This window comes from Sceloporus occidentalis, unplaced genomic scaffold, assembly GCF_023333645.1.
Source record: "Sceloporus occidentalis isolate IW3139 unplaced genomic scaffold, rSceOcc1.0.p SCAF_3, whole genome shotgun sequence".
Classification (NCBI taxonomy): Eukaryota; Metazoa; Chordata; class Lepidosauria; order Squamata; family Phrynosomatidae; genus Sceloporus; species Sceloporus occidentalis.
The window spans coordinates 160,000,755-160,027,215 of record NW_028316983.1 but is presented as its reverse complement, the minus strand read 5'-3'; the positions used below and the strand labels follow the sequence as shown (position 1 = coordinate 160,027,215).

At 40.6% G+C, this 26,461-nt stretch overlaps 2 protein-coding genes across 2 annotated transcripts in view; one reads left to right on the top strand and one right to left on the bottom strand.

The window, feature by feature from the left end:
* LOC149317002 (tubulin beta-1 chain) overlaps positions 1-2,897 on the top strand; it is an 8,666-nt gene extending 5,769 nt beyond the window's left edge. The window contains exon 4 of the mRNA XM_089516647.1: positions 344-2,897. Within this exon, the coding sequence (XP_089372773.1) occupies positions 344-1,404 (1,061 nt within the window). The 3' untranslated portion in view covers positions 1,405-2,897. The remainder of the gene's footprint in view (positions 1-343) is intronic.
* On the bottom strand, positions 2,867-26,461 carry BPHL (biphenyl hydrolase like). Its single transcript, XM_089516648.1, has 7 exons — positions 26,361-26,461; positions 19,066-19,169; positions 15,586-15,752; positions 13,409-13,562; positions 12,624-12,755; positions 4,831-4,954; positions 2,867-3,797 (listed from the first exon to the last, which is right to left on the bottom strand). Exons 1-7 carry the CDS (start codon positions 26,459-26,461, stop codon positions 3,710-3,712), a joined length of 870 nt encoding a protein of 289 aa, XP_089372774.1. The 3' UTR covers positions 2,867-3,709.

Sequence of the window (26,461 nt, the reverse complement as noted above, 5' to 3'; positions counted from 1 at the left end):
CCAAGCTGGCCAGATCTGATGGAAATTGCAGTCCAACAACAGCTTGTGCCATTGTTTTCGCCTGTTACTTGTTATACGGCTGTCTATAAACCCACTCTTTAATTCCACCCTCTGATTTTCAAAAGGATGAAGGGAAACATCTTTCTAATTACAGTTATCAAGATATACAGGTGGAAGCAACATAACCTGATTGCTGTCAGGTTGGATTTTTTTTTAAAAAACCCACCAACAACAACAACCAAACCTTTAATTAGACCTACATACTTTATTATGCCAGCAATGGAAAATTATTTTAGGTAAAGGAGCTTCTCCTTCATCACTTGAGTTTGTGTTTTTCCTCTAGGCCAAAGTGGTGCTGGGAACAACTGGGCCAAGGGCCACTACACAGAGGGGGCTGAGTTAGTGGACTCTGTGCTGGATGTGGTCAGGAAAGAGTCTGAGAGCTGTGACTGCCTGCAGGGCTTCCAGCTCACCCATTCGCTTGGTGGTGGTACAGGATCTGGGATGGGCACCCTTCTCATCAGCAAGATCAGGGAAGAGTATCCCGACAGGATCATGAACACCTTCAGTGTAATGCCGTCGCCCAAGGTGTCGGACACAGTGGTTGAGCCATACAATGCCACCCTCTCTGTCCACCAGCTGGTGGAGAACACAGATGAAACCTACTGTATTGACAATGAGGCGCTGTATGACATCTGTTTCCGCACACTGAAACTCACCACACCGACCTATGGGGACCTGAACCACTTGGTCTCAGCCACCATGAGTGGAGTCACCACTTGCCTCCGGTTCCCCGGCCAACTCAATGCAGACCTTCGCAAGCTGGCGGTCAATATGGTTCCTTTCCCCCGCTTGCATTTCTTCATGCCAGGCTTTGCTCCCCTGACCAGCCGTGGCAGCCAGCAGTACCGGGCCCTGACAGTGCCAGAGCTCACCCAGCAGATGTTTGATTCTAAAAACATGATGGCGGCCTGTGACCCACGCCATGGGCGCTATCTGACGGTGGCGGCCATTTTCCGTGGAAGGATGTCCATGAAGGAAGTAGATGAGCAGATGCTCAACGTCCAGAACAAGAACAGCAGCTACTTTGTGGAATGGATCCCCAACAACGTGAAGACGGCAGTGTGTGACATTCCACCACGAGGCCTCAAAATGTCTGCCACATTCATTGGCAACAGCACTGCCATCCAGGAGCTATTCAAGAGGATCTCTGAGCAGTTCACAGCCATGTTCAGGCGCAAAGCCTTCTTGCACTGGTATACCGGTGAGGGCATGGATGAAATGGAGTTCACAGAAGCCGAGAGCAATATGAATGACCTGGTCTCCGAATACCAGCAATATCAAGATGCTACTGCTGATGAGCAAGGCGAATTTGAAGAGGAAGGCGAGGAGGATGAGGCTTAGGATTGAAGTTGATTTATTTCAATTAGACAAGTGTCTGGGGTGAGGTCTGTTCAGCTGTACTGGTGCATGCTTTTTCAGTTACGCTTGGTCATTTTTGCTCTTGCCTCTGTCAGCTGTGTAAGTTATATGTTGTGTATGTTCATATATTAATTTGGAAGATCATCTGATCTAGAACAGTCATTCTCCAACCTCATCTTCTGGAAGCCCTATATATCTATATTAATTGGGATTCTTTCAAGTTGGAGAATCAAAGTGACAACTACTGCTCTAGAAAGAGTTGTAACAAATGCATAGGACATCTCATTAAAAGTATAAGAAAAGATGAGTGATATGAATTTGTCCCCACATGTGGGTAGCCTAAATAAATAAATAAACTGTAAATAAATCTTAAAATTTAAAAATAAAATTTTGGGGTTAAGCAACTCTTAGTTCCTGCAGTTTAGGTAATAGTGAAGTTAACACTCAATCAATGTTATTGCTGGCATTAAAAATTCTATTGCAAAGATATTTTAATAGTTTATCTAAAATAAGGAGACTTTATAAATTGTTTTACATGGGAAAAATGTAGTGGCTGAACTACCTTTTCCCTACTGAAAGGTAGGAACTTAAGATATGTTAATTTGAGAAGCTCATTAAGGACCAAGCAGTGGATTCTCCCCACAACAATGAATTGGATACTGTAAGGAACAATAACCTACAGCAAGGACAGGGGCATTGTGTGGCTTTAGATGTTGGACTGCAACGCCTACCATCAGCCCTCTGTGTCGGCTAGGTCTAATTAAAATGGCAGTGCAACACCTGGATGGCTCCTCCCTGCACAACAGAATTGCAGATTTGATACAGATCTTTTGACTCCTTTCCCCTTGTCTTCCTTGTGTTGTCACAATGCACAGAGTAAAAGTGTTTATATGTGCAATGTTGAATTGTGTGCTAAGTCTACAGCATTTTAACTGCATCTTGAATTCATTGTTTCCCATTGCTGAATTGGGCTCTTCAAAGGATGCAGTTATGCACTGTGGAAAAATATGTCTTATAGGGCAGGACCCTTGCCACTGGATTGTATAGTTATGGGCTTTCTATCGTTCAGTCCAATAGTTAGGATATATTTCTGAAAAGTCTGCAGATCTCATGTGCGCCTGTTTTCTTCAAAGTAAAGCTGGATCTAAGTTAGATCTTAGCACTTTTAGAGGTTGGGGGTGGGGAAGTAAGGGTGAGTGGTGGGGTGGGAGTGGGCACATCCGCAAGTAGAATGCTAATAGAGTAGGCATGGATTCTGATAGCAGTGATGAAGCATGCTTTCTGTGGCAGTGTGTTACGCTGGCATTCTTTTGTCCATTGTGTAAACTCATCAAGGATGTCTGTCATGAAATCAAATTATACAATGGCTTTTGTGTGGTGTTCGTGTTAAGGACTCTGTATAAAGGCATGCGGTCTGAACAATGACTTCTGTTATTCTTCAAGATGGATTTTGGCAATAAAGTATTTATTCAAACTGGCAACTGGTATCTTGACAATTCTTTTAGAGCTGCTTATTAACACAGCAGTCCTCATTAAGCAATGGTAGACTTTAATCCTCATTTAATATACCATATAAACTCGACTACAAATTGACCTCTTGTATAAGTCAAGGGAAGGTTTTGGGGCCAAAATTATGGATTTTGATATGACCCGTGGAGAAGTGAAAGGTAAAACTTAGAGGGATGTAACAAAGGATCTAAAAAATGAAGCAAAGGAAAACAATGCCAAAAAATGTACAAAATTCCAGCAGGCATCACTTTTTGTACTCGCACTAAAGGCTGGATGGATGAGAGAGTAGAGGAGAGTTGGTGCTTCAAGGACAGATCTTGCCTTTCACCAGGCAACTCGTGTGTGTGTGTGTGTGTGTGTGTGTGTGTGTAAAACTCTTTCATATATATATAAGAATTAAAATACAGTACTTACATTGACCTGTGGATAAGTCAACTCAAGTTTTTAGGGTCAATTTTTAAACTAAAATTTCTAGACAGTAAGTATAGAAAAAACCCCAGTATTTCTTCACACAGAAAAACTATTGGAATATGGTTATATTGTAATTTGGGGACAATAAGTAAAGAACAAGAAGAAATTTCATTCCCTTTTTCTCCCACTCATTGCTACTAGTTAAGTCATATCAGTCCAGTGATTAACAGTGAAGAAACAAATGCTTGTCTGGTATGTATTAAGTAGCAACACTTGTAGAAAGAAAACTGGGGGTGTAGGTTGCACTCCTGGCCAGGCAGTATTGTCATGAGAGCTAGCCTCTTAACCCCAGGCCAACTTGGCAATTTTATAGAAGAAACTTTTCCACCATTCTATTAAATTCTTCTGCAAAGCGTAGATGCAAATTATGTTTTCCTTCAGGCACAAAATATAACCTGCAAAGGCAAGTGAAGTGCTGAGTAAGTTTCAGAGTGCAGAGAACCTATGAACATTTCTGGCATACATACTCATCATATTACTGCATTACAATTCAGAAACCAATCTGATGATGAAACCAGGTTACCATAACAGAAATGAAATCAGTATACATTATTTTAATGTGGAAATCAGACCTAAATTCAGTGGCTAGTCCCAACTGAAACAGTTGTATTGGATTGGCTAGGCTTTCAGTGGGTCTACTTGACTGTAAGTTAACAAGACTGGCTTAAGACATTTTCCTGCTCATCACCAAAGTCAAGATGTACAATGCCTAAGTCTTCTACTTACTAGTATTGTCCAGGTCAGCTAGAGACAAATAAGCCCCCCTTCATTTCTCTCTTTAAAAATGACATGGAAATTGTTTATATCAACTGGCCTTGGAATTCCAGCTTTGGGTTTATTAGGGGGCAGGAGCAGCTTATTTGAACAATGACAACACTGTTGTGCTAATTACTGCTGGAACACCAAAATGTTAATTGAGAGCAATGTTTTGTAGTAAGCACTCCAGACTTTCACATAAGATTTAGAGATTCAGAAATAATAATTCTTCACTGACAATACTACATTCCTGATGGCTTGGGTATAATTTGGGAATAAAGGTAGTTGGGAGTTTCATAGCATGCTGTTGACTAACTCCAGGTGCATCACCAAAGACAGCAGAACCAAATGGAACTTCTGCCATTTTGGGAAAGGTACAGTTTGAGATTATGTGCACAAATAGATCCTGATTAATATCAGTCCTTCCCACACTACATTAAGGACCTGCTTCCTTTTGAGCATTTAGGTACTGGTGGTATGAGCAACATGTGGCCCTAAAGCTATTGTTTGGACTGTAACTCCAATCACCACTGAATGCTGGCTAGGGTTGATGGAAGCTGCAGTCCGACATAACTGAAAGAGCTATAAGGTGCCCACCCTACAACTTCATCCAAAAAAATGTCAGTTTAATTAAATATTTAGTTCATTCCAGATTTTTTTAAAGTGACTTACTGTGAATCTGTGATATGCTTGTGAAGATACTCTGGGTGAAAACGTGGTACCAACGGATCTTTCTCACCATGTATTATTAATGTTGGACACTTAATATGAGGCAGTAAAGACTGACAGATGCTACCTGGGGGTGTGAGAAAAAGAGAGAAATATGTACAGGTATACCAGTTAACAAAGCAGATGTGTTCTTGGGTATTACATCTTTAACAGAAACTGGTACCAAAGGCGGAAATAACATGGGAAAGATAGGGATAGGATCCAACACCACTAAAAAGAAGAGCTGTTAATATGTTTCAGCAAATGTTTCATTCAAACTAACAATATGCATATGCAAAAAGAAACAACCAGGTCAGATAAGCCTTGCATATAAGTAAAAACACTAGGGAGCACATGAAGTCTTCTTCCAAAGTGAATTTAGGGCTGACTATTTCTTTCAGCAACTTCCACTTTTCTTTTAATTTCCATTTTTGGTGGCCAAGTGTATAGATCTCTTTTTTTAACAAGCTAGGTGAAGATTGTGAACCAGGCTTACGTACGTGTGTGTGTGTGTGTGTGTGTGTGTGTGTGTGTGTGTGTGTGTGTGTGTAGTGGGCTCTTCTTATCCATTGGCTTGCCATCCGCGGATTTGAGCTTCTGCAGATGACAAACCATGTTGTTTTTAATGGATACGTGTGCACATGGTGCAAAAGACCCACATGCACATTGTGCCATCATAGGAAACAATGGAACTTGAGGTCCCACATTTTGATATTCGCAGATCCCCACAGATAGGAAGGGACGACTATATATATGTATGAGTCTTCAAGTAGGCTGTTGACTTATGGTGACCCCATGAATTTTATAGCGTTTTCTTAGGCAAGGAATAGTCAGAGATGGTTTTGCCAGTTCCTCTGAAATATAGCCCACAGCACCTGGTATTCATTGGCAATCTCCCATCCAAGTACTAACCAGGGCTGACCCTGCTTAACTTCCAAAATCAGACAAGATCTGGTACCTTTAGGGCTTATCTACTTTCTCTTTTCTCTCTTTTGCTGTACATGCATGCTCAGTAAGGGGTTCTGGAGTCAGCTGCTGTTCACCTTGCTTGTAGGGAGGCACACACAGCTACAAGAGAATTGATTAGTGTAGAATCCTGCTCTTTTCCAGCTCATGATTTTTATTGCATTGTTTACCACATACAAGCTGCAACAACACACCACCAAAGTCTGTGTTTCTCCAGCCCTCCTTCACTATTCGCTTAGTATCAATGCTGCCAAAAAAATCTTGCAGATAGACAGAGTATGAGGAGGAAAGGGGGTTGGGTAGACATTTCTTTGTCAAGAGACGTTGTTAACAGAATTATGCCTGTACTTGTTTTTTAAAAACAACCACAAAACTATATAGTAGCACTGAACTGCAAGGGAAGTGAAACAGTTACATTTTCTGGCTTTAAAAAATGTTGTTTGATAGAATCTGAGAGTATTTCCAGACTAGTCTGCAGAAGCTTGAGTCCTCATGATAAGAGTTCCTTGGGTTTTGCTGGTTGTTATCACCTCTACATTCATGTGTTCCATTCTCCTGTGGATGTATATGTAATAATTTACTAGATCTGCACTATGACTCCAGAAAACAGGACCCGGAACAATGGATGTAAGCTACAGGAAAAGAGATTCCACCTCAACATGAGGAACTTCCTGACAGTAAGGACTGTTCGACAGTGGAACACATTCCCTTGGAGTGTGGTGCAGTCTCCTTCTTTGAAGGTCTTTAAACAGAGGCTGGAGGGCCATCTGTCAGGTATGCTTTGATTGAGAGTTCCTGCATGACAGGTGGTTGGACTGGATGGCCCTTGTGGTCTCTTCCAACTCTATGATTCTATGATGATTCTAATTTTCTGACCAAACTATGCAAACTTGTTTAACATAGGGCCTGAACAGATCGGCTGGTAAAGCTGGCTTCTGGGCAGCTTGAGGGCATGGTGTTTTGATGATGCATGCTCCCAAGATGCCCGGAAGCCACCCTGGGGCAAAACAGCCGATCACACGGGGGCGGCTTCAAGCTGCTCCGGGGGCGTGCCGTTTTGACAACATACACCCCCAGAGGACTCAGAAGCTACCTGGGGGTTGTGCCAGGACTGCCTAAGGCAGCCCAAAAGCAGCCCCAAAAGGAGCAGGTCTTTTACGCTCCTAGTTGGGGCCAGCAGCGGAGGGCACCTTAAGGAACACAGCATGTGTTTGCCATGGTCCTGAGGCATCTTCAGCAGGGACAACTTCAGGCCACCCCTTTGTGACCATTTGTTTCGGTCCACAGCATACCTAATTTATTCTGAATGTTCTCCTTTTTCATAACTTATTATGTTCCTTCTAATTATGGGTAGCAGCCACAAGCAAAACCCTGGAATGTTTTTCAGTGGCTGTTCTAGTCTGACATTTTATCATACGTTTTTGTTGTTGTTGATGATGATAATGATTACCCCACCTTTCTCCCAATATAGGGACTTAAGTTGGCTTACAACAAATTAAAAACAATACAAAAGTATTAAAAAGTATAAATAAAAAGTTTAAAAAACAGTTTATAAAAATAAAAACATTAAACATTAGAAATATTAAAATGTATTAAAACTATAAATATACACAAGCCTTAAGATCTGAATTGCACAGCATTTAAAAGCCCAACCCTAAGTTTGAAAAAGCCTGACAGCACACAAATGTTTTACCTGCTCCTGAAAGCATACAATTATAAGCATACGTTCACAATGTGATGACTAGAAACTTATTTTTTTAATTAAAAAAGTTGAATACTGTATACAGTACAGTACTTTTTATTCTCTTGTGTGGAATAGCAGTATGTGCGTACACACAAATCTAGATATAGACATACACACAATAAAAAATAATAACACGAGTTTGAAATTCACTTTTTGTTTTTAACTTTTTGTGCCATGAGTACAATGTTTTATTTTCATGTTCAAAATCACTGCAGATCAGGATTTGTCATCTTATCCAAAGGAACTAACATGCAAAGTTATTTCTGCAAGATTTATCTGGCCATAATGAGAATTGTCAAGACATCAAAGCAGTGGCTAGCATTTAAGAGTGCTGAATTCACTTCCTATTGTTGATGTCAATGTTGTGCCCTAACTAATTTAACCTTTCTGTCTTTGATAAGGTGAAAAGCATTTACCATTCAGAAGGCACTTTTAAGGTCCTTGGTGGAAAATGCAGGAATTAGTCTTGGACAGTTATTGCTTTTTAACTAGAACGGGTAATGATTGACTTGGCCTGTAAAGTATAAGCAGGGAAAATTAATTTGTATTTAAATTGGAACAAGGAGAAAACACAGGACATAAGCAATTAGTGTGTGTCCTTTCCCTCCCAGACTTTTAAACAAACTTGCTTACTTAAAAACTACAGGAATGTATGAATTTTAGCAGCTCAAAGGTTATGGGTTATGTTTCAGAAGTGTTGAAATTCCTGTTTATTTGCATATGAATTGCCAGTGCAACTCTGAAGGCAGCTTTGGCTAAAATTTTACTTGGTTTTTACCTAACAAAAATCTACAACAGGATCAGCCAGCATTTTGATGAATCAAAAAAATTCCAAGAACAAAGATACATCTGAAGAAGAAACTGAAGTCTACAAAGGCTCAAGCTTCTTTCTTTCAGTTAGTTTCAAAGGTGATACAAGACCCCTTTGCACTCTGATTCCACAGACTAACATGTCTATGTCTTTGAATCCTATGCACTGATGCTAACCGTGATATTTGTATTTGTGTATGTTTATGCACTTTCAGGTTGCCTGTTGACTTGTGGTGATCCCATGAATTTCAAAGGGTTTTCTTAGGCAAGGAATCATAGAATCATAGAGTTGGAAGAGACCACAAGGGCCATCCAGTCCAACCCCCTGCCATGCAGGAAATCCAGATCAAAGCATCCCCGACAGATGGCCATCCAGCCTCCATTTGAAGACCTCCAAGGAGGGAGACTCCACTACACTCCGAGGAAGTGTGTTCCACTGTCGAACAGCCCTTACTGTCAGGAAATTCCTCCTAATGTTGAGGTGGAATCTCTTTTCCTGGAGCTTGCATCCATTGCTCCGGGTCCTAGTCTCTGGAGCAGCAGAAAACAAGCTTGCTCCCTCCTCAATATGACATCCCTTCAAGTATTTAAATAGGGCTATCATATCACCTCTTAACCTTCTCTTCTCCAGGCTAAACATCCCCAGTTCCCTGAGTCGTTCCTCATAGGGCAAGGTTTCCAGACCTTTCACCATTTTAGTCGCCCTCCTTTGGACACGCTCCAGTTTCTCAATATCCTTTTTGAATTGTGGGGCCCAGAACTGGACACAATATTCCAGGTGGGGCCTGACCAAAGCAGAATATAGTGGCACTGTTACTTCCCTGGATCTAGATATGATACTTCTATTGATGCAGCCTAAAATCGCATTGGCCTTGTTAGCTGCCGCATCGCACTGTTGACTCATGTTCAGCTTGTGGTCTACTTGGACTCCTAGATCCCTTTCACATGTTGTCTTCTTAAGCCAGGTGTCCCCCATCCTATATCTGTGCATTTCATTTTTTCGCCCTAAGTGCAGTACCTTACATTTCTCCCTGTTGAAGTTCATTCTGTTAGCTGTGGCCCAGCTTTCTAGTCTATTCAGGTCATTTTGAATTTTGATCCTGTCCTCTGGAGTATTAGCTATTCCTCCTAATTTGGTGTCATCTGCAAATTTGATAAGTATTCCCCCAATTTTTTCCTCCAAGTCATTGATAAAGATGTTGAACAGTACTGGGCCAAGGACAGAGCCCTGTGGGACTCCACTGGTCACTTCTCTCCAGGATGTAAAGGTGCCATTGTTGAGCACCCTTTGGGTTCGTCCGGTCAACCAATTACAAATCCACGTAACAGTTGCCTTGTCTAGCCCACATTTTACAAGCTTGTTTGTGAGAATGTCATGGGGAACCCTGTCAAAGGCCTTACTGAAATCAAGATATACTATATCCACAGCATTCCCTTCATCTACCAAGCTGGTAATTTTATCAAAGAAGGAGATTAGATTTGTCTGGCATGACTTGTTTCTCTGAAACCCATGTTGACTTTTTGTGATTATGGCATTGCCTTCTAGATGTTCACAGACTCTCTGTTTAATGATCTGCTCCAGAATCTTTCCTGGGATTGATGTCAGACTAACTGGACAATAATTGTTGGGATCCTCTTTCTTCCCCTTTTTGAAGATGGGGACAACATTTGCCCTCCTCCAGTCTGCTGGGACTTCTCCTATTCTCCAGGAGTTTTCAAAGATTATTGCCAATGGCTCCGATATTACATTTGCCAGTTCTTTTAATACCCTTGGATGTAGCTCATCTGGTCCTGGAGACTTAAATTCATTTAGGTTAAACAGGTATTCCTGTACTATCTCTTTACTTATTTTGTGCTGAATTTCCCCTATTCTGTCCTCTGCTCCATTATCCTCAGGTTGAGCACCCTTTTCCTTTTCTGAGAAGACTGAGGCAAAGAAAGTGTTGAGTAATTCTGCCTTTTCTTTTTCTTCTGTTATCATTTTGCCATCTTCTCCACGCAGTGGCCCTACCGTTTCCTTCTTCTTCCTTTTGCTGCGGACATATCCAAAAAAGCCCTTTTTGTTGTTCTTAACCTCTCTAGCAAGCCTGAGTTCATTCTGTGCTTTGGCTTTTCTGACCTTATCTCTACACTTGCTAGCTATTTGTTTGAATTCCTCTTTGGTGATTTCCCCATTTTTCCATTTCTTATACATGTTCCGTTTAAAATTTAGCTGAGCTGAAAGTTCCTTTGTCATCCATCCTGGGTTCTTGCGACACTTCCCATTTTTCTTTCTCACTGGAACTGTTTTAATTTGTGCCTTCAGTATCTCCCTTTTGAGAAACTCCCATCCATCTTGAACTCCCTTCTCTTTTAGTATTCCTGACCATGGGATCGCCCCCAGTATTTCTCTAAGTTTACTGAAATCCGCTCTCCTGAAGTCTAGAATGCGTGTCTGACTATGCCTGGCTTCTCCTTTCCATTTTTCCATTTCCTTCCTCTGAAATATATCTTGCAGCAACTGGTATTCATTGGTGATCTTCCATCCAAGTATTAACCAGGGCCAGCCCTGCTTAGCTTCCAAGACCTTCCAGCTCAGGAGTACTGCGAGATGCAGTTCAAAATATTTGGAGGGTACCAAATTGGTGGAGGCTGTCTTGTAGGTAGGACAAATGTTTGAACAAAACTGGACACAGTTCAGGGAAATGTTTCTGCATTTAGTCTCACTTTGCTAAGCAAAGAACTATTAGTGAATCCTTGAATATATTATTTATATTTGTTTAACCGTGGCCAATATAAAGGGAAAGCTTCACCTGTGTTCTACCATAAATTAAGTTACTTGCTGCCACAGGTTGTCATTATCGAACTTTATTTAAGATATCTGCATCCCATTTCTTCAGCCCTTCGGGCTCCCAAGTATATATTTTAAAAGAACTGTATTATAACTTCAACTTCATCTGAAAGGAGACTATGCTGTGATAGCTAGAGTCTGGACAAGTTACTGTTTTGGAAAACTCCCACTGGCCATTCTGGCTGGGAGATACTGAGTATTGTAGTCAAAAAGAAAAAGGAAAGGAAAGGAAAAGAAAAAAGAAAGAGCAACATTTCCCAAGTTCTGGTTTAACTTTAATAAATCTGTGGCTTGAGACCATTTAGTAAGCTTCTGACAAAAATGGAAATCTGAACCTGTGTTTTCTCAGTTCAAGTCCAACAGTATCTGCTGTGCTTCTGTGATTTTTGTCTCCCAGCAAATAAATTCTACAGGCCCTTTGCAGTCTGAGGGCTTTAGTGTCTTTAAGGATTGTGTAGAAGAGGGAATGTCGGCAGGTGCGGATTATTGTCAGAGTGGGAAAAAGCTCCACCTGCCACCATTCTTTCAACAGCACAACTGTCACAGCACAAGGGCCTTAACTCTGGAAGACTGTATTTTTAAACACTGAAGCATTCAACAAAGATAGTGATGACTCAGTAGAGAGGGAAGAAAGAAAGAAAGAAAGAAAGAAAGAAAGAAAGAGTATTCCTTTCTTCCAGGGTACATATGCTCTGAGAAGTACCTTTAACTGCCATGGCTCCTGGGATTTGTAGTTTTTTGAGCCACCAGCATTCCTTGGCAGGAAAGGCTAAAGACTTCATAAAACTACAAATCTCAGGATTCCATAAACTGGAGCTACAGTACTTAAAGTGGTGTCAAACTGCATTATTTCTACACTGTAGATGTACTCCCTTTCTTTCCTCCACTTGAATTTTTCAGACCTTTCACAATGCCAAACCTCCTTTGAAAAAATCTTGTCAAGAAAATTCATTTATTTAAAGTATTTCCGTATCACCTCCAAGAGCACAAGATAGTCGAGAAGTTGCCACTGGCACCTCTTAATATCACCTGCCTGAGGCAGATGGCTCATTCTGCCAAATGGTAGGGCCAAACTCTTGACTACATTCTCCTTTGGTCTGACTTCACATTATATTCCTATTAAGGAGGCTACAATACAGCCTGGACTCCAAGCCCATCTCCCTTGGCTTCTGCCAACTGCATAACTTTATCTGAACATTGCACTGATTTTTATCAGGGTGGGGGGAGGGTACAGATATGCATATTCAGCATTAATTAAGATGAATTAAAATATTTGCCAAATTGCTGGGAAGAAAGCATATGCATATATGAAGCATATCAACATTATTTAGAGGGCAACAGTGGAATTAACAACAACAAAAATTTGGAGTGAACTTACACCTTATCCCTCCCGGCTTCTTTTCTTACCATTTGGCTGGTGTATGAACTGGGAGATTCCATCCACCCAGGCAGCACAGGTTTTGCTCAGGTATTCATGTCCATACATTTCTTCCATTGGCTTTCTAGCTCTTTCACTCCATTTTGAAATATCTCGGATACCTATAGATAATGAAGTTAAACATACATATTAAAGGGTTTTTCAACAGTATCAACGATATAGTATCTATGACTTGGTATTCTGGTGTAAAATGACCATTTTTTGAAACCACATTTTACGTCTTAAGGTAAACTACCTGAAGCAAATAATATAACAATATTATTGTTCCATAATTCTATATATTAATGATTTACTATAATAATACATTTATGTATGTAATATGTAATATTTTAATATAATATGATTATCATTTATATAAAGCCAACATGTAGTCATTTGAGTGTTGGACTACGACTTTGGCAGACCAGGATTCGATTTCCCCCTTGGCCATGGAAACTGACTGGGTGACGTTAGGCAAGTCACTCTCAGCCTCAGAGGAAGGCAATGACAAACCCCCTCTAAACACATCTCACCAAGAAGACCCCATGAAAAACCTTAGGGATGCCATAAGTCAGAAACAATTTAAAGGCACAAAACAGGCAATCACGTATATAATTATTACAACGTTATTTGGAAGCATTAAGATGAATGCATCGTTTTCCATAATGTATTCTAATGAACATGACGAAAAGGTGAATTCTTTTGCCTATGTTACTTCACTTTTTGAAATCTTTACAGAAGAAAACTAGGGACATTGCTTTCATCTGATACTTACCATTGTAAAGTTTCACATCCTCCTCTGTAACACTGGAATTGGCTCCCCAAACCACCATTTTGTGGATAAGATCTGGATATTTTGCAGCAGCAATGAGTGCAGTTATCCCACCATCACTCCACCCCAGCAAAGAGAACTTCTTAAACTTCAGTGCCTTATTTAAAATACAGAAACAGAACGAAAATAACCGAGTTTCACTGCTGAATGGTTTTACCTGAAGAGAGATGTCTGTTCAGAAAGAATGCTTCCATTTTGAAAGATCAAGGAGATGTAATTGTTATCAAAGCGTAGTGTCCATTGAAATTTGCCTTACATGTATGGCCCTGGCTGAAACTAGCAATTTACCAAAACAGAAGGCAATTTCTGACTATTAGCCTTCCCATTAATATGTTCTCTTGTTCCTCTGTGCTTTGAGAGAGACAACAGCCTACATATCCTACCTTTGTTTTTCAATCCCCCCCCCCCCCCAATTTGATTCTGGGGCCATAAAAATGACTCTGGGTGCTGCATGCTGATCACAGGATACATTTTACCTATTCCTCTTCTGTGTGAAGCACAGAAAAGCTTCTCATTTCCAGCAACAGCCAAACATGGTGGTAAGTACCAGGCTGGGTCTATCAGAAAATTAGTGGAGTTGGTGATGGAAAAGGTTTGCTAGCACGTTTTCAAACTATTCTTTCCCACATGCATATCTGTGCCCATTGTGGAAGGCAGAAATTATTTTGTGTTCTTTTCTTTTCTTTATATCCCTCCTTTATCCCAGAATGAGACTCAAGGTGGTTTACAAAAGTACTAAAATTTAAAAAAAGCTAAAAACCTCACAAGAATTAAGTTAAAAGACAATTAAACACGTAATCATATTAAAATGGCATTATATTTTACAAAGTGTAAAAGCATTTATAAACAGAACAAAGCTAAAAGTTAAACATACAACAGTCATACCTCTTAAAAATGATTCCTCACAACCAGTTAATCATTAACAGCCTGCTTGAATAGGAAGGTCTTTGCCTTCCAGAGCCTGGGAGCAACCACCAAGAAGGCTCTTTTCCATGTCCTCACCAGGCAGGCCTGTGATGGTAATGGGTCTGAGAGACAGCCCTCTCCTGATGATCTTATGACTCTGGAAAGTTCATATAAGGAGATATGATCTTTTGGATAGTCTGGACCTAAACCATATACGGCTTTATTGGTCATAATCAACAATTTTAATTGTGCCTGGAAACGAACCAGTAATCAGTAAAGCTGTTTCAACAGGGGAATTATATGTTCTTTGTAACTGGCCCCAGTCAGTATTTTCAATGTGTTCAAATTTCTGAACAGTTTCCAAAGGTGGCCCCATGTAGAATATGTTTCAGTAGTCCAAACAGGATGTAATCTGACTTCTCTAGGAATGGGTACAGCTACTACAAACTGTGCAAATGCTCCCTTGGCTCTCTGAGTTGTTCTTTCATCCTACCAAAAGTTAATAAACTTTAGACATGCTAGTAAAGTTATTTATTTGAATGGCCACTGACTTCTTCATCAGGTAAAAGGTGTTTAAAAATCAGAGAGGAGAAGAAAAGTGATGATGTTATTGTCACATGCTTACATTTTTTTCTCAAGCTGCATCTGCACTGCAGAAATAATGCAGGTTGACACCACTTTAACTGCCATGGCTGAATACTATGCAATTCTGGGAATTGTAGTTTTGTGAGACATTTAGCTTTGTCTCTCAGAGGGCTCTGGTGCCACAACAAACAACAAGTCCCAGAATTCCATACCATGTTCCAGATACCCCTAACTGCTAGATGTATTGCATATTGTTGTGTTTGTTATGTGCCTGCAAGTCATTTCTGACATGACAACCCTATGGCTGGGGTTTTATAATAGGGTTTTCTAGGGCTGAGAGTGTGTGACTTGCCCAAAGTAACCCAGTAGATTTCCTTGGCCAAGCATGATTCAAACTCTGGTCTCTCAGAGTCCTAGCCCTAGCCCAATGCTCAAACCACTATACCATGCTGGCTCTCAGTGTATAGTTCCTAATTCTTACAAAATTTCCAAGCCATGCTCTGTGGTTAAACGTGTTGTTTATTTATTCCCATGGATAATGCTGAGTAAAAACCCTGACAAAATAAAATGTAACAGTTTATCAGAATAGTGTTTCACATCAACAGTCTCTTAGCATAGAGAAGATTTACCTGCATCAGGTCAACAGCATCTTTGGCATCCCTTTCAAAAAAATCTAGAGGAAAGTCTCGAACTGGGGGGATAGACTTTCCATATCCTCTTGGATCCCAAGCTACTAGTGTGAAGAGCTGTTTGTTCATAGTCTTCAGCTGTGGTCCAAAATCAGTCTGGCCACTTCCTAAAAAAAACAAGCAAGTCTTCACAGAGAGATAAAACATTTATGCATGCAATATATCTAAAAGGAAAACTCAGGCCTATAGTTACTATCAATCCTCTTGTGACTTTCTATCTTTTCTGAAGAGTTATCAGCTGGACAGAATGGTGTGTATCCCTGTCAAGGGTTAACATTATTCTATCACCTCTATTCAGTTTGACAATATGTTACAAAGCAAAGTGCAAGCTTCTGAGTTGTGGCACAAACTAACCAGGAAGGGATTTTTTAAAAAGCACACACAAAACCACCACCTGGCTGATGTTAAAGCAATGAAATCTCCCTTTAGTCACATACTTCTGAAAGAATGTGGAAAGAGAATGCAGAAATTTTAGTTGCACCCTGCTAAGTGCTGGGATAGTTTCAGGGTGCACCTAAAATTGTCCCCACAACAGCTGGGTTAGAAAAACAAACTATGGTTGAGCCCTCCATTTTTAAAATATATATAAAAAAACAGATGTTACCGGGCTCTGTCTATATCCTATAGATTCCTTGGTAAATGACAAATTGGAGAGGGAGTTAATGATGAGTCACTGACAATTATCACAAGTTCTAATGCATTATTATATGTGGGGCGAATTCTTTAGGATTCATACTTTATGAATATCTTCAAACAGACAGGTGCTCTCTAAATGGATCATGGCCACATGCACACACTCCTTTAAATATCATTTATATAATGACCTTAAAAGTATTTTTACCATTATTATACTACTTTAACAGAGAACAAACATTAGCATCACTGAACATAAACAAGACCTTTCATAGCTTGCTATTTGGATGTGCTAGTATGAATAAGTTGAAACAACATTTTAGATTTTTAATATGTAAAGAGTTTGGCCTGAATTTGGTTCCTTCTCTATCTCCTCCCCCAATTGGTTTTGAAATATGAAAAGGTTATTATGATCAAAGTATATAGCACCACAAAATGGGTCATGTTTGAATGTTCTGTTGATACACTATTCAGCTAGAGTTAAAGATACTTTAAGAAATGGTTGGAAAAGCTTATACAAATGAACATTTAACTGTCTGAGGACAGTTTATTACTCTAATTTTTCCCACCTAAAGCATGAATGTTGAAATGAAGCAAACCAGGGCGGAAAACTGCAAGTGGATTTTTTTTTTGTAAAAAGACCATAAAATGATACTGAAAACAGATTTTGATTTCAGCCATCTACTCAGAGATATTCTGTTATTTACTTATTCTGTTTTGAACCACTATTTTAACTAAAATCCAATTGATAAATATCAAGATTCTAGTGAAAGTGGGGGTCTTAGATGTACACTTTGAGCTCATTTTAAAAAGGTTAGAGGAAAGATTGCAGAAATTGGACATGTTCAGCTTGGTGGGAAGACTGAGGGGTGACATGATTGCATGGCAGATGGGTGCACCGGATGGCCCTTGTGATTTCTTCCAACTCTTCAGAATCAATGAATCATAGAGCTGGAAGAGGCCACAAGGGCCATTCAGTCCATCACCCTATCAGTATGAATACACAATCAAAGCACTCCTGACAGAAGGTCATCCAGCCTCTGTCTAAAACCTCCAAAGGAGGAGGCTTGACCTCTCTCTAAGCTAGCATGTTCCACTACTGAACAGCTCTTACAGTCAGGAAGTTCCTTCTAATGTTGAGGTGGCATATCTTTTTGTGTAGCTTGAATCCATTGCTCTGTATTCTAGTTTCTGGAGCAGGAGGAAAGAAGTTTGCTCCATTCTCAATATGACATCCTTTCAAATATTTAAACATAGCTAGCATGTCATTCTCCAGGCTTAACATACCCAGCTCCTTAAGCTGCTCCTTGTAGGGCATGGTTTCCAGACCCTTCACCATTTTGATTGCCCTATGATTCTATTAAATACCTCAAGGGCTGCCACAGGGAAGAGGAAGCAGGTCTGTTCTCAGCTGTTCTAGAGTGTAAAACCAGGTCTAATGGTTTTAAGTTACAAAAGGGTAGTTTTCAACTGAACATTAGACAGTACTTCTTAACAGTAAGAGCGGCTCAGCAATGGAATCAACTGTCTAGAGCAGTGGCTCTCCACCTTCTTAATGTCACATGTGATGACCCCCACCCATAAAATTATTTTTGTTGCTACTTCATAACTGTAATTAAAAATGTGTCCAATGGTCTTAGGCGACCCCCGTGAAAGGGTCGTTCCAAAAGGGGTTGTGACCCACAGGTTAAGAACTGCTGGTCTAGAGAGTTGGTGGAGTCTCCTTCTTTGGACGTCTTCAAGAAGAGGCTGGAGTGCTATCTGCTAGGGATGCTTTAACTGGAAATCCTGCAATAAACAGGGGGCTGGATTCAATAGTCCATGAGACCTCTTCCTACTCTATGATCCCTAAAGTGTAGTATCATGGTCAGATCTAGGCCAAGGGGACCTGGGACAAAACCTCTAATCAGCCATAAAGCGCAAGGCCTTGAACCATGCTTCAGTTCATCCAATTTGGGATGGTTTTTAAAGGAGGGAAATGGAATAAAAAACAGGTTGCCATTTTGCTCCTCCAGAAAAATCAGCTACATTTAATCTAACACCATCTAGGCTAATCCTGTATATTCATTTCTCCTGTGGCAGTGCAAGATGGAAATATCCCAGTTCGGCCATGTAACCTTGGGCAAGTCAAATTCTCTCAGCCTCTGAGAATAACAATGGCAAACCCCCTCTGGAGAAACCTGCCAAGAAAAACTCATTATAGGGTCACATTAGTGTCCGCATCCATTTCTTTATCCATTACCATCTTTGTGCCACTACCAATAAATAAATAAGTAAAGTTGGTAAAGTGGGCCAAACATACATTCCTGTTTGAATCTCATCACTGGGAATGCCAAACAGGAGGCTATGTAAAATAGGGCAAGAGGCAGATAATGTTTCTGAGAGGAGCTTTGGCATTAAGTGCTGCTGGTTTTTCTGTATGCATTCACCCCCCCCCCCCCTTTTCACTTCTGGTAAACAGGTCTGTCAGGATTTTGAATCACCTCAAAAATCTGTTTTACCAGTAGATACAGAAGAAAAAAGTCTCTGGAAAGCAATGCTTCTATCAAATTCCTTTCTGCTTTCATAAAAACAATTAATTTCCAGTCTCCATTCTCATTTTTTTTAAAAAAAAGTCTACTAATGCTTTTGAAACATATGTAGTACAGAGTTTGTTCCCTACACTGTTACTCTAAAATGTTGCCAAACTGTGATATACTAGGAACTATGAGATTTTTGGGTGCATCCTACGGTAGTTCAAAAAAAGAAAGCCACTGATAAACTGTACATAAAACAAAAGGTACAAACCTAACATGCCAGGGAGTAGTAGGACAACATGGTTTCCATCTCCTGTCTGCTGATAGTGCAAGTGATTGCCATTCACTTCAATTTTTGCTGCGGTTACCACTGTGCTAGAAAAAAAAAATCCCCCCAAAGAAAAATTCACAATTTTAGGTTTACTGCACTGAAGTGATTTAGCAAACTGGGTAGTTATTGGCTGTATAGATGTTGACTGCAACTGATATAAGAAACACATGAGTGTATGAGGGGAGTGCACAAATGCTCAGAGCCCAAGATGATCTGTTTGATAAAAAGAGCTTCAGTTTAAACTAGAGCAATGGGAAGCAGTTAGCAAGAGACTCTAAATGAACATGGGAGACTTAGGAGTAATGCTAAAATGTTAATGCTGATATGCACATTAATCAATGACATTAATCACTACAGTGAATTTTATAGAATTTGTTATAGTAACTGTAGTATGTATTCACAACAAGTTACCTTCAATTTTTATAAATTACAATTATTTTTTAAAATCCCAGAATCAGCTCTCCACCCCAAAATGAATGAACCAAAGTAACAGCTAACTGACTCATTCCAAGCTCTAAGGGCTATGTGGATTTTCTCCATGGTGTGTGCATTTTTGTGACATGAAATTGTGATTAATTGACAATGTATCCACACTGCAGACTATTTTAGAGAATCCTAGGATTTATAATTTGGTGAGGTATTCAGCCTGGTCTGTCAAGAGAGCTCTGGTGCCTCACCAAACTACAAATCTCAGGCTATAGGCTAGAGCTGTGGCAGTTAAAGTGGGGTCAAACTGCTTAAATTCCGCAGTATGGATATGCCCTACGTTTGGCACCATGGCTCAAAAGAGCTAAGAAGCTACAAGAGCCCTTTTGATTAATCATTAAGGGCTAACTCAGGGCCCAAACATACAAACCAATAAAGCTGCTTTGGACCACTTTGAACGTGTGCTGTTTAAATTATGCTTGCATTCTAAGAGGCCGGAAGCCGCGCCAAAGGACTGAAATGCAGTTTCGGTGCAGCCTCTGGCCTCTTAAGATGTGAGTGTCATTTAAACTGCATACCTCCAAAGTGACCCAAGCAGCTTTATTTTGGCCTGTCTGTTCAGGCCCTCAGTCTTCATTCTGAAGATCTGTATGTGTGCTGGGATGTGGCTACCTCTCAGTTCAGTGATCAAGTCACAAATTCTGAGGCTGTGAGAGTGTGGCTTGCCCAAGGTCACTCAGTTGGTTTACATGACTGGTTTCCCAGTGTCCTAGTCCAATGCCCAAACCACTACACCATACTGGCCCTAAATAGGTAGCATTTAATGTTAAATTTTAAGATCAAAATTTTCAAAATTGTAAGTGGACTTCTAAGTACTTCTTGGTTTTTTTTAGGAGAGGAGGGGGAATAGTCTAAGCAGACTGTGGAGGTGTCTAAGCAATATGTAATTGGTTCCCAGACCTGGCAAAGTTGCCCAGGCCTACTGTTGGGTAGTTATAATAAAGTATTAAAGGGTTATGTTGTTGCTGTTGTGTGCCTTCAAGTTGTTTCCAACTTACAGCGACCCTAAAGTGATCTTATCCTGGGGTTTTCTGGGGTTGAGAGTGTGTGACCCAAGTTCATCCACAGAAGAATGGCTGAGCAGGGAATCAAACTCTGATCTCCTGAGTCATAGTCCAACATTTAACAACATTTAACAACATAGTCCAACCCTGATCTCCTGAGTCTTAGTCCAACACAATTCCATGGCTGAGCGGGGAATCAAACCCTAATCTCCTGAGTCATAGTCCAACATTTAAACCATGACTATACCATGCATTACTTTGATGAAGAGTGCCATCATTGAAGTGGATTTTGACTGTTCTGGAATTTCCTGCATCTTACAATGTTGATGAATCCTTTTGTAGCATTAATTATATTTTAAGGTTGTTGCTTTAACAAATTGAAAGAAGGGTTTATGACTTGATGGTTTATCGCTATTTTGGGATGGGAGAGCTTCTGTGCTTTCTGGACAATAAAGAAAATAAGGCTATCTCAACATTCACCATAGGTCTCACAGCACAAGTCTGTTGTTTTAAGGTTCAGCAAATTCCCTGCTCTTATCCAGAATAAACAAGAGAGGGGGAAAAAATCCCTTCATACTTAATCTGCAAGGAGAACTGGAATAACCACAATTCAATCCTTCTCAGTCTCTCCTAAATAGCCAGACTCCAGTGATATGACTGAGTAGGCAGGATGAGTTTCAGTTTACATTAGGTGAACATTAAATTGTAGTTCTTTTCATACAACCAGTTGTGCAGACCTTAACAATGCAAAAGATCCTAGGAAACGGCAGTGTGCTATTGTGGGACTATTGAGCACAATCCTTCCTCTCTGTTTTATCTGTATCCTTCTCCCACACAAATGGCTCATGTTCAGCACTATCAATTACAGCAAAATCTTTAGCAAGTCATGCTACTATTATTAAATATTTTTATACTTAACAAGAAAGTAAATAATCTACTGAGACTGGATGCTCCTCTGTAAGATCTGAACAAAATAACATGAAGCACTTTTCAATAACAGTAGCCTTTTATTTTGCTGCTTATTTTATATGTGGCAGTGTTTTCATACTTTGCTGGTTTTATCATGGTTAATTGAATGTGATCCTACATCAGGCTGGTGGAATACAATACTTGATACCATAGTTCCCCATAGCTATCTCTTCCACACCTCATGGAAGGCATTTTCTAAGCACCAGAGTATGTCCTCATGGTCATTTAATGACTTGGAAGGGAGGGCTGAATTTTAGTCTAAGCAGCATCTGGCTGCAGTTCTGCAACTGGGAAAGGAGAGCTAACACCCTTCTCCTAGATCTCTAATCATTATGCTAGATCCAAGAGGGTGACAGTTGCTCTTTTCTCCTGGCTACAAAACTGCAGCTGGATGATGCCCAAACAAGTCTTGGCCACTAAATAGAAATGGGAGTGTGCTCTGGTACTTGGAAATTATGCAAGGAGGTGCACTATATCTCCTTCTGCAACATCCCTAGGTTGCACTACTACGGTACTTGTTAACAGAATATAAATTATTAGGTGCTATATAAACTACTTATTTCATTGTTTGTATGTATTTTATATTTTAACACACTGTACACTTTACAAAGAACTTTGGATATTGTACAGTTCAAAACCACCACATATACACCTAAATGTTATTTCCATCTCAAATTATAGGATCAGTCATCTGACAGGCACAGAAGCAAGGTTCTCTCTCATTAGCATTGGCTATGGAGAAGGTAAGAAACACTGGGAACTCCTGCAGCCATAAGAGAAGGACGCCCGCTGTTTATCAGCTTGAAAACTGCAGCTGAAATGAGATATTAAGGGCTGGGATTTATGGCACATCTGGTGTCCAGCTCACCAGATGCACTTGCACTTGTCCCTGGTGAGCTAGCAAGTGATGCCTGTTTATATATCAGAAATCTTTCACTACATTTTCTGCTAATGTTCCTGTTGGCTTTTTAGGAGATGGGTTAATAATCTGAAGAAACAAGAGGCCTCCATACACACTAACCCAGGACTTAGATTTGTGAGAGGAGTGAGAGAGACCCATTTATCAGCCACTCTTCCTTTAGAGTTTTTGATAGGTACTTTAATTGTTGTGGTTATTTTCAGGCTGACATAAGTGTCAATTAACAGAAAGACAAGATATAAACAGAAATAATGAAGAATAAATAGCATCCTGTTTTTATTTTGCTAAACGACCTGACTCAAAAAAACCATACATGTCCTGAGTGATGAAAAGATTATCAACAGGAAAATCCAGATCCAGAAAAGTACTTTTGGAACTCATTTTGGAGCGAATGAATGAGAAAGGGATCTTCACAATTCTTCCTGTTCCTTCTCTGTAGCCTCTGTGCATCCTCAAAAATTGGTGTGGTATGTGGGGAAAGCCTGCCCCCACCCAAAGGATAAAAGGTAAGACTTGAGGAAGTGGGACTGTGATGATAGCCTCCCCCAGTTTTTGTGAGATACAGTATTTCAAATACTCTGTTGGGGAATTCTTTGCTGGAGAGCTCATATGCTGCAATTCCAAGGAATGCACTAGAGCAGCGGTTCCCAACCTTTGTTTGGTCCAACAGATGATTTTGACTTCAGCTCCCATAATTCCTGACTGTTGGCCAAATTGGCTGATGTTTCTGGGAGCTGAAGTCCAAAACAAATGGTTGGGAACCACTGCACTGGAGAATTATAAGTAACTCATAAAACTAAGAATACCAGGATTCCACAGGAGGCCGCCATGGCAGTTAAAGAGATATCAAAGTGCTATAATGATGTAATGTGGATGGAACCAGAGGTGTGATTGTCCCTTCCCAAAAATATGGTCTGCTTTCTATTTTCCTTTGTTCTAGTTAGCTGCCTTGTTCATACTAGAGTTTGAAAATGTTGCTTTTTTCTGGTTGAGGGATTCTGTGAATTTTATTCCAGAAAGTACATTTCCTGGAAATAATAGTCCAAAAAAGTAACTTTCCAAAGGTCTGGTCCCTATCCAAATAATATTTTATTATTAGTAATGGCAACAGTGGTGAGGGCAATTATACAACAATTGAGCCAATAACTGATGTACTTAGTGATAATACAAATTATATATATATATATATATATATATATGTCTCAACTGTAGTTATGATAAGATACAGACTCAATCTCATTTATGTCTGGGCATAGCTAAACCATGAAACAAAGTAGACTTTGAACATTATGCTTTGGACCCCTGGATTATGAAACAGTAGAAAATACTGTTGTTAAAACACGAGGCAGCCATATTAGTCTGTTTTAACAAAACCAACATGTTTTGTGACCTGTAACACCATAAAAATCAATGCAACAAGGTCTTAATTAAACCGAATCCTTGCATATTTACTTGGAAATAAACACTATTGACTTCAATGAGTCTGACTTTCAAACCACCACATAGGGGAGGACAGGCCTTTGTTAAAAATGTCAGATCCTGCATATTCCATATTTCTGTAACCTTTGAGGACATTCGCCTCACGAAAATAATTTACAAATCCCATAGCCAAATTGTGTCCTCCAGAAGTGGGGGACTACATCAATCACAGCCCAGCCATTCTGACTTGAAATGACAGTTGTTGTTGTTTAAAACATCTGGAGGGCACTAGGCCTTAAACAATAGCCCAGTTCCCTGAACCCTGCTCTGTTTCAGCAACTGGTGGTTTACTGGTTACAGTGCTGGATTAAAGTTTAACCTAGAGGAAAAGAGATTCCACCTCAGCATTAGGAAGAATTTCCTGACAGTAAGAGCTGTTAGACAGTGGAACATACTCTCTTGGAGACTGATGGTGTCTTCTAGAGGCTGAATGGCCATCTGTCAGTGATGCTTTGACTGTGTTATTGCATGGCAAAATGGGGCTGGGCTGGATGACCTTTGGAGGTATCTTCCAGCTCTATCATTCTATGATTCTAGAGACCAGGTTTCAAATCCCTGATCAGCCTTGGAACCCCAAGGGTGACTTTGGGCGAGTCACACTCTCTCAGCCTCAAAGGAAAACATGGGCAAACCTTACCAAGAAACCCCCGTGATAGGTTTGCCTTGTTGCTGTGTGCCTTCAAGTCGTTTCCGATTTGGGGCAATCCTAAAGTGACCCAATCATGGGGTTTTCTTGGCAAGATTTGCCCTTGCCTTCCCCTGAGGCTGAAAGAGTGTGACTCGCCCAAAGTCACCCAGTGGGTTTAATGGCCGAGTTGGAAATCAAGCCCTGGTCTCCAGAGTCATAGTACAGCACTCAGACCACTAAATCATGCTGGCTTAGGTTTGCCTCTTACAGTCTCCATGGCTGCATCCATACTGCAGAAATAATCCAGGTTGACACAACACCACTTTAACAGCCATGGCTCAATGATATGGCAGGGTGACCACAGGTCCTACATTTCCAGGACATGTCCTCCATTTCAACCTTGTGACTAGGAGGAGGTTCCCAAAAGGTCTTCCTTTTGGAACAGGATGAAGAAGCATGAACTTTTTATATTTATATGAGTGCTTTTAGCTTCTATTTGGTCATGCCCTCCATTTTTCTTGAATGCCCTACATTCTTATTCTTACTAAACTTTATTTATAAAGCGCTGTAAATTTACACAGCCCCATACACGCTGAGCGTACAAAATTAAAACAAAAAATAAAAACCCGCCTAAGGTGTACAATCTAAAGAAACAAAAATAATAACATTAAAACATATTATGAAACATGACAGACACAGACACATAGTAATAATCATTCAATCAGGTTCTGAGGTGGAATGCTTCCCTAAACATTCCCTAACCTCCTTTGCGGTTAGGACAACCCGTCACCCTGCGAATCCTGGGATTTGTAGTTTTGTGAGACGTTTGGCCTTCTGTCACTGGCGCCACTATGCCCAGGATTCCACAGCCTTGACCCATGGCAGTTCAAGCGGTCTCAGGGTGGATTATTATTTTCTGCAATGCAGATGCAATTGGAAAGGGCTTGAAGGCACACCATCCTGTCGTTGCTGTCTGAGAGACACACGCCACATTGTTGCACTACACTCTTATAGCGCTGCTATTCCACTCTAACTGCGCTGGCTGTGAAATCCTGGGATCTGCAGTTTAGAGAAGGGCACTGAGAATCCTCATAGGCCTCACTGAACTACAAACCTCAGAATGCAACCAGAGCAGTAAAAGTGGAATAGCAGCGCTATAAGAGTGTAATGTGGTAATCTAATAATGTCCAAACAATGATACCTTTATTGGGCCAAACAAAATGCACAAGTACATGTTGCAAGCTTTCAAAGTCACACTGGCTTCTTCATCAGGCAAACAGGAGAAAGAAATTGAAGAGATGTTAGTCACAGGCCCAAAACACACTGCAGAAATAATCCAGTTTGAGGTTGGCCCAATAGAGGTGTCATTGTTTGGATATTATTGGATTTGCTATATGGCCAACAACAAGGTTTATGTGGCAATCTACTTAAGAGTGCTGCTAGTCTTCTTTAACTGCTCTAGCTGTCTCCCGTTGCATGCTGGGATTTGCAGTTGAGGGAAAGGCGCTTAGAATCCCCAGCCAGAGAGCTCTTAGGCCTCGCTGGACTACAAACTCCAGAATGCAACAGGAGGCAGCTAGAGCAATAGAAGTGGAATAGTATAGAGGCACTTAGTGCGGCAATCTAGGCAGCTGAAAGAACCAGCCATTTCCCCTACTCCCCCCTTATGGTTACTAAAGCATATATTGCTGCTGCCGTGTCTTTCTTGCTTCCCTTCCTTCCTTCTTTACCGGCCTGAGGAGGCTTTTACCTGTAGTAGGCCCCTGGGGTCCGCAGTGCTTCAGCCCTCAGTGAGGAGGAGCGGGAGAGGTGCGAGAGGAGCCTCCCTAATCGCCCTCCGGCCCCCGCCAT

Coding starts and splice junctions, on each gene's coding strand:
- BPHL (XM_089516648.1), bottom strand. CDS start 26,461: ATGGCGGGGGCCGGAGGGCGATTAGGGAGGCTCCTCTCGCACCTCTCC. Junction 12,756..13,408: donor GGATGTGAAACTTTACAATG/GTAAGTATCAGA, acceptor CATTATCTATAG/GTATCCGAGATATTTCAAAA. Junction 4,955..12,623: donor GTTCATACACCAGCCAAATG/GTAAGAAAAGAA, acceptor TCACACCCCCAG/GTAGCATCTGTCAGTCTTTA.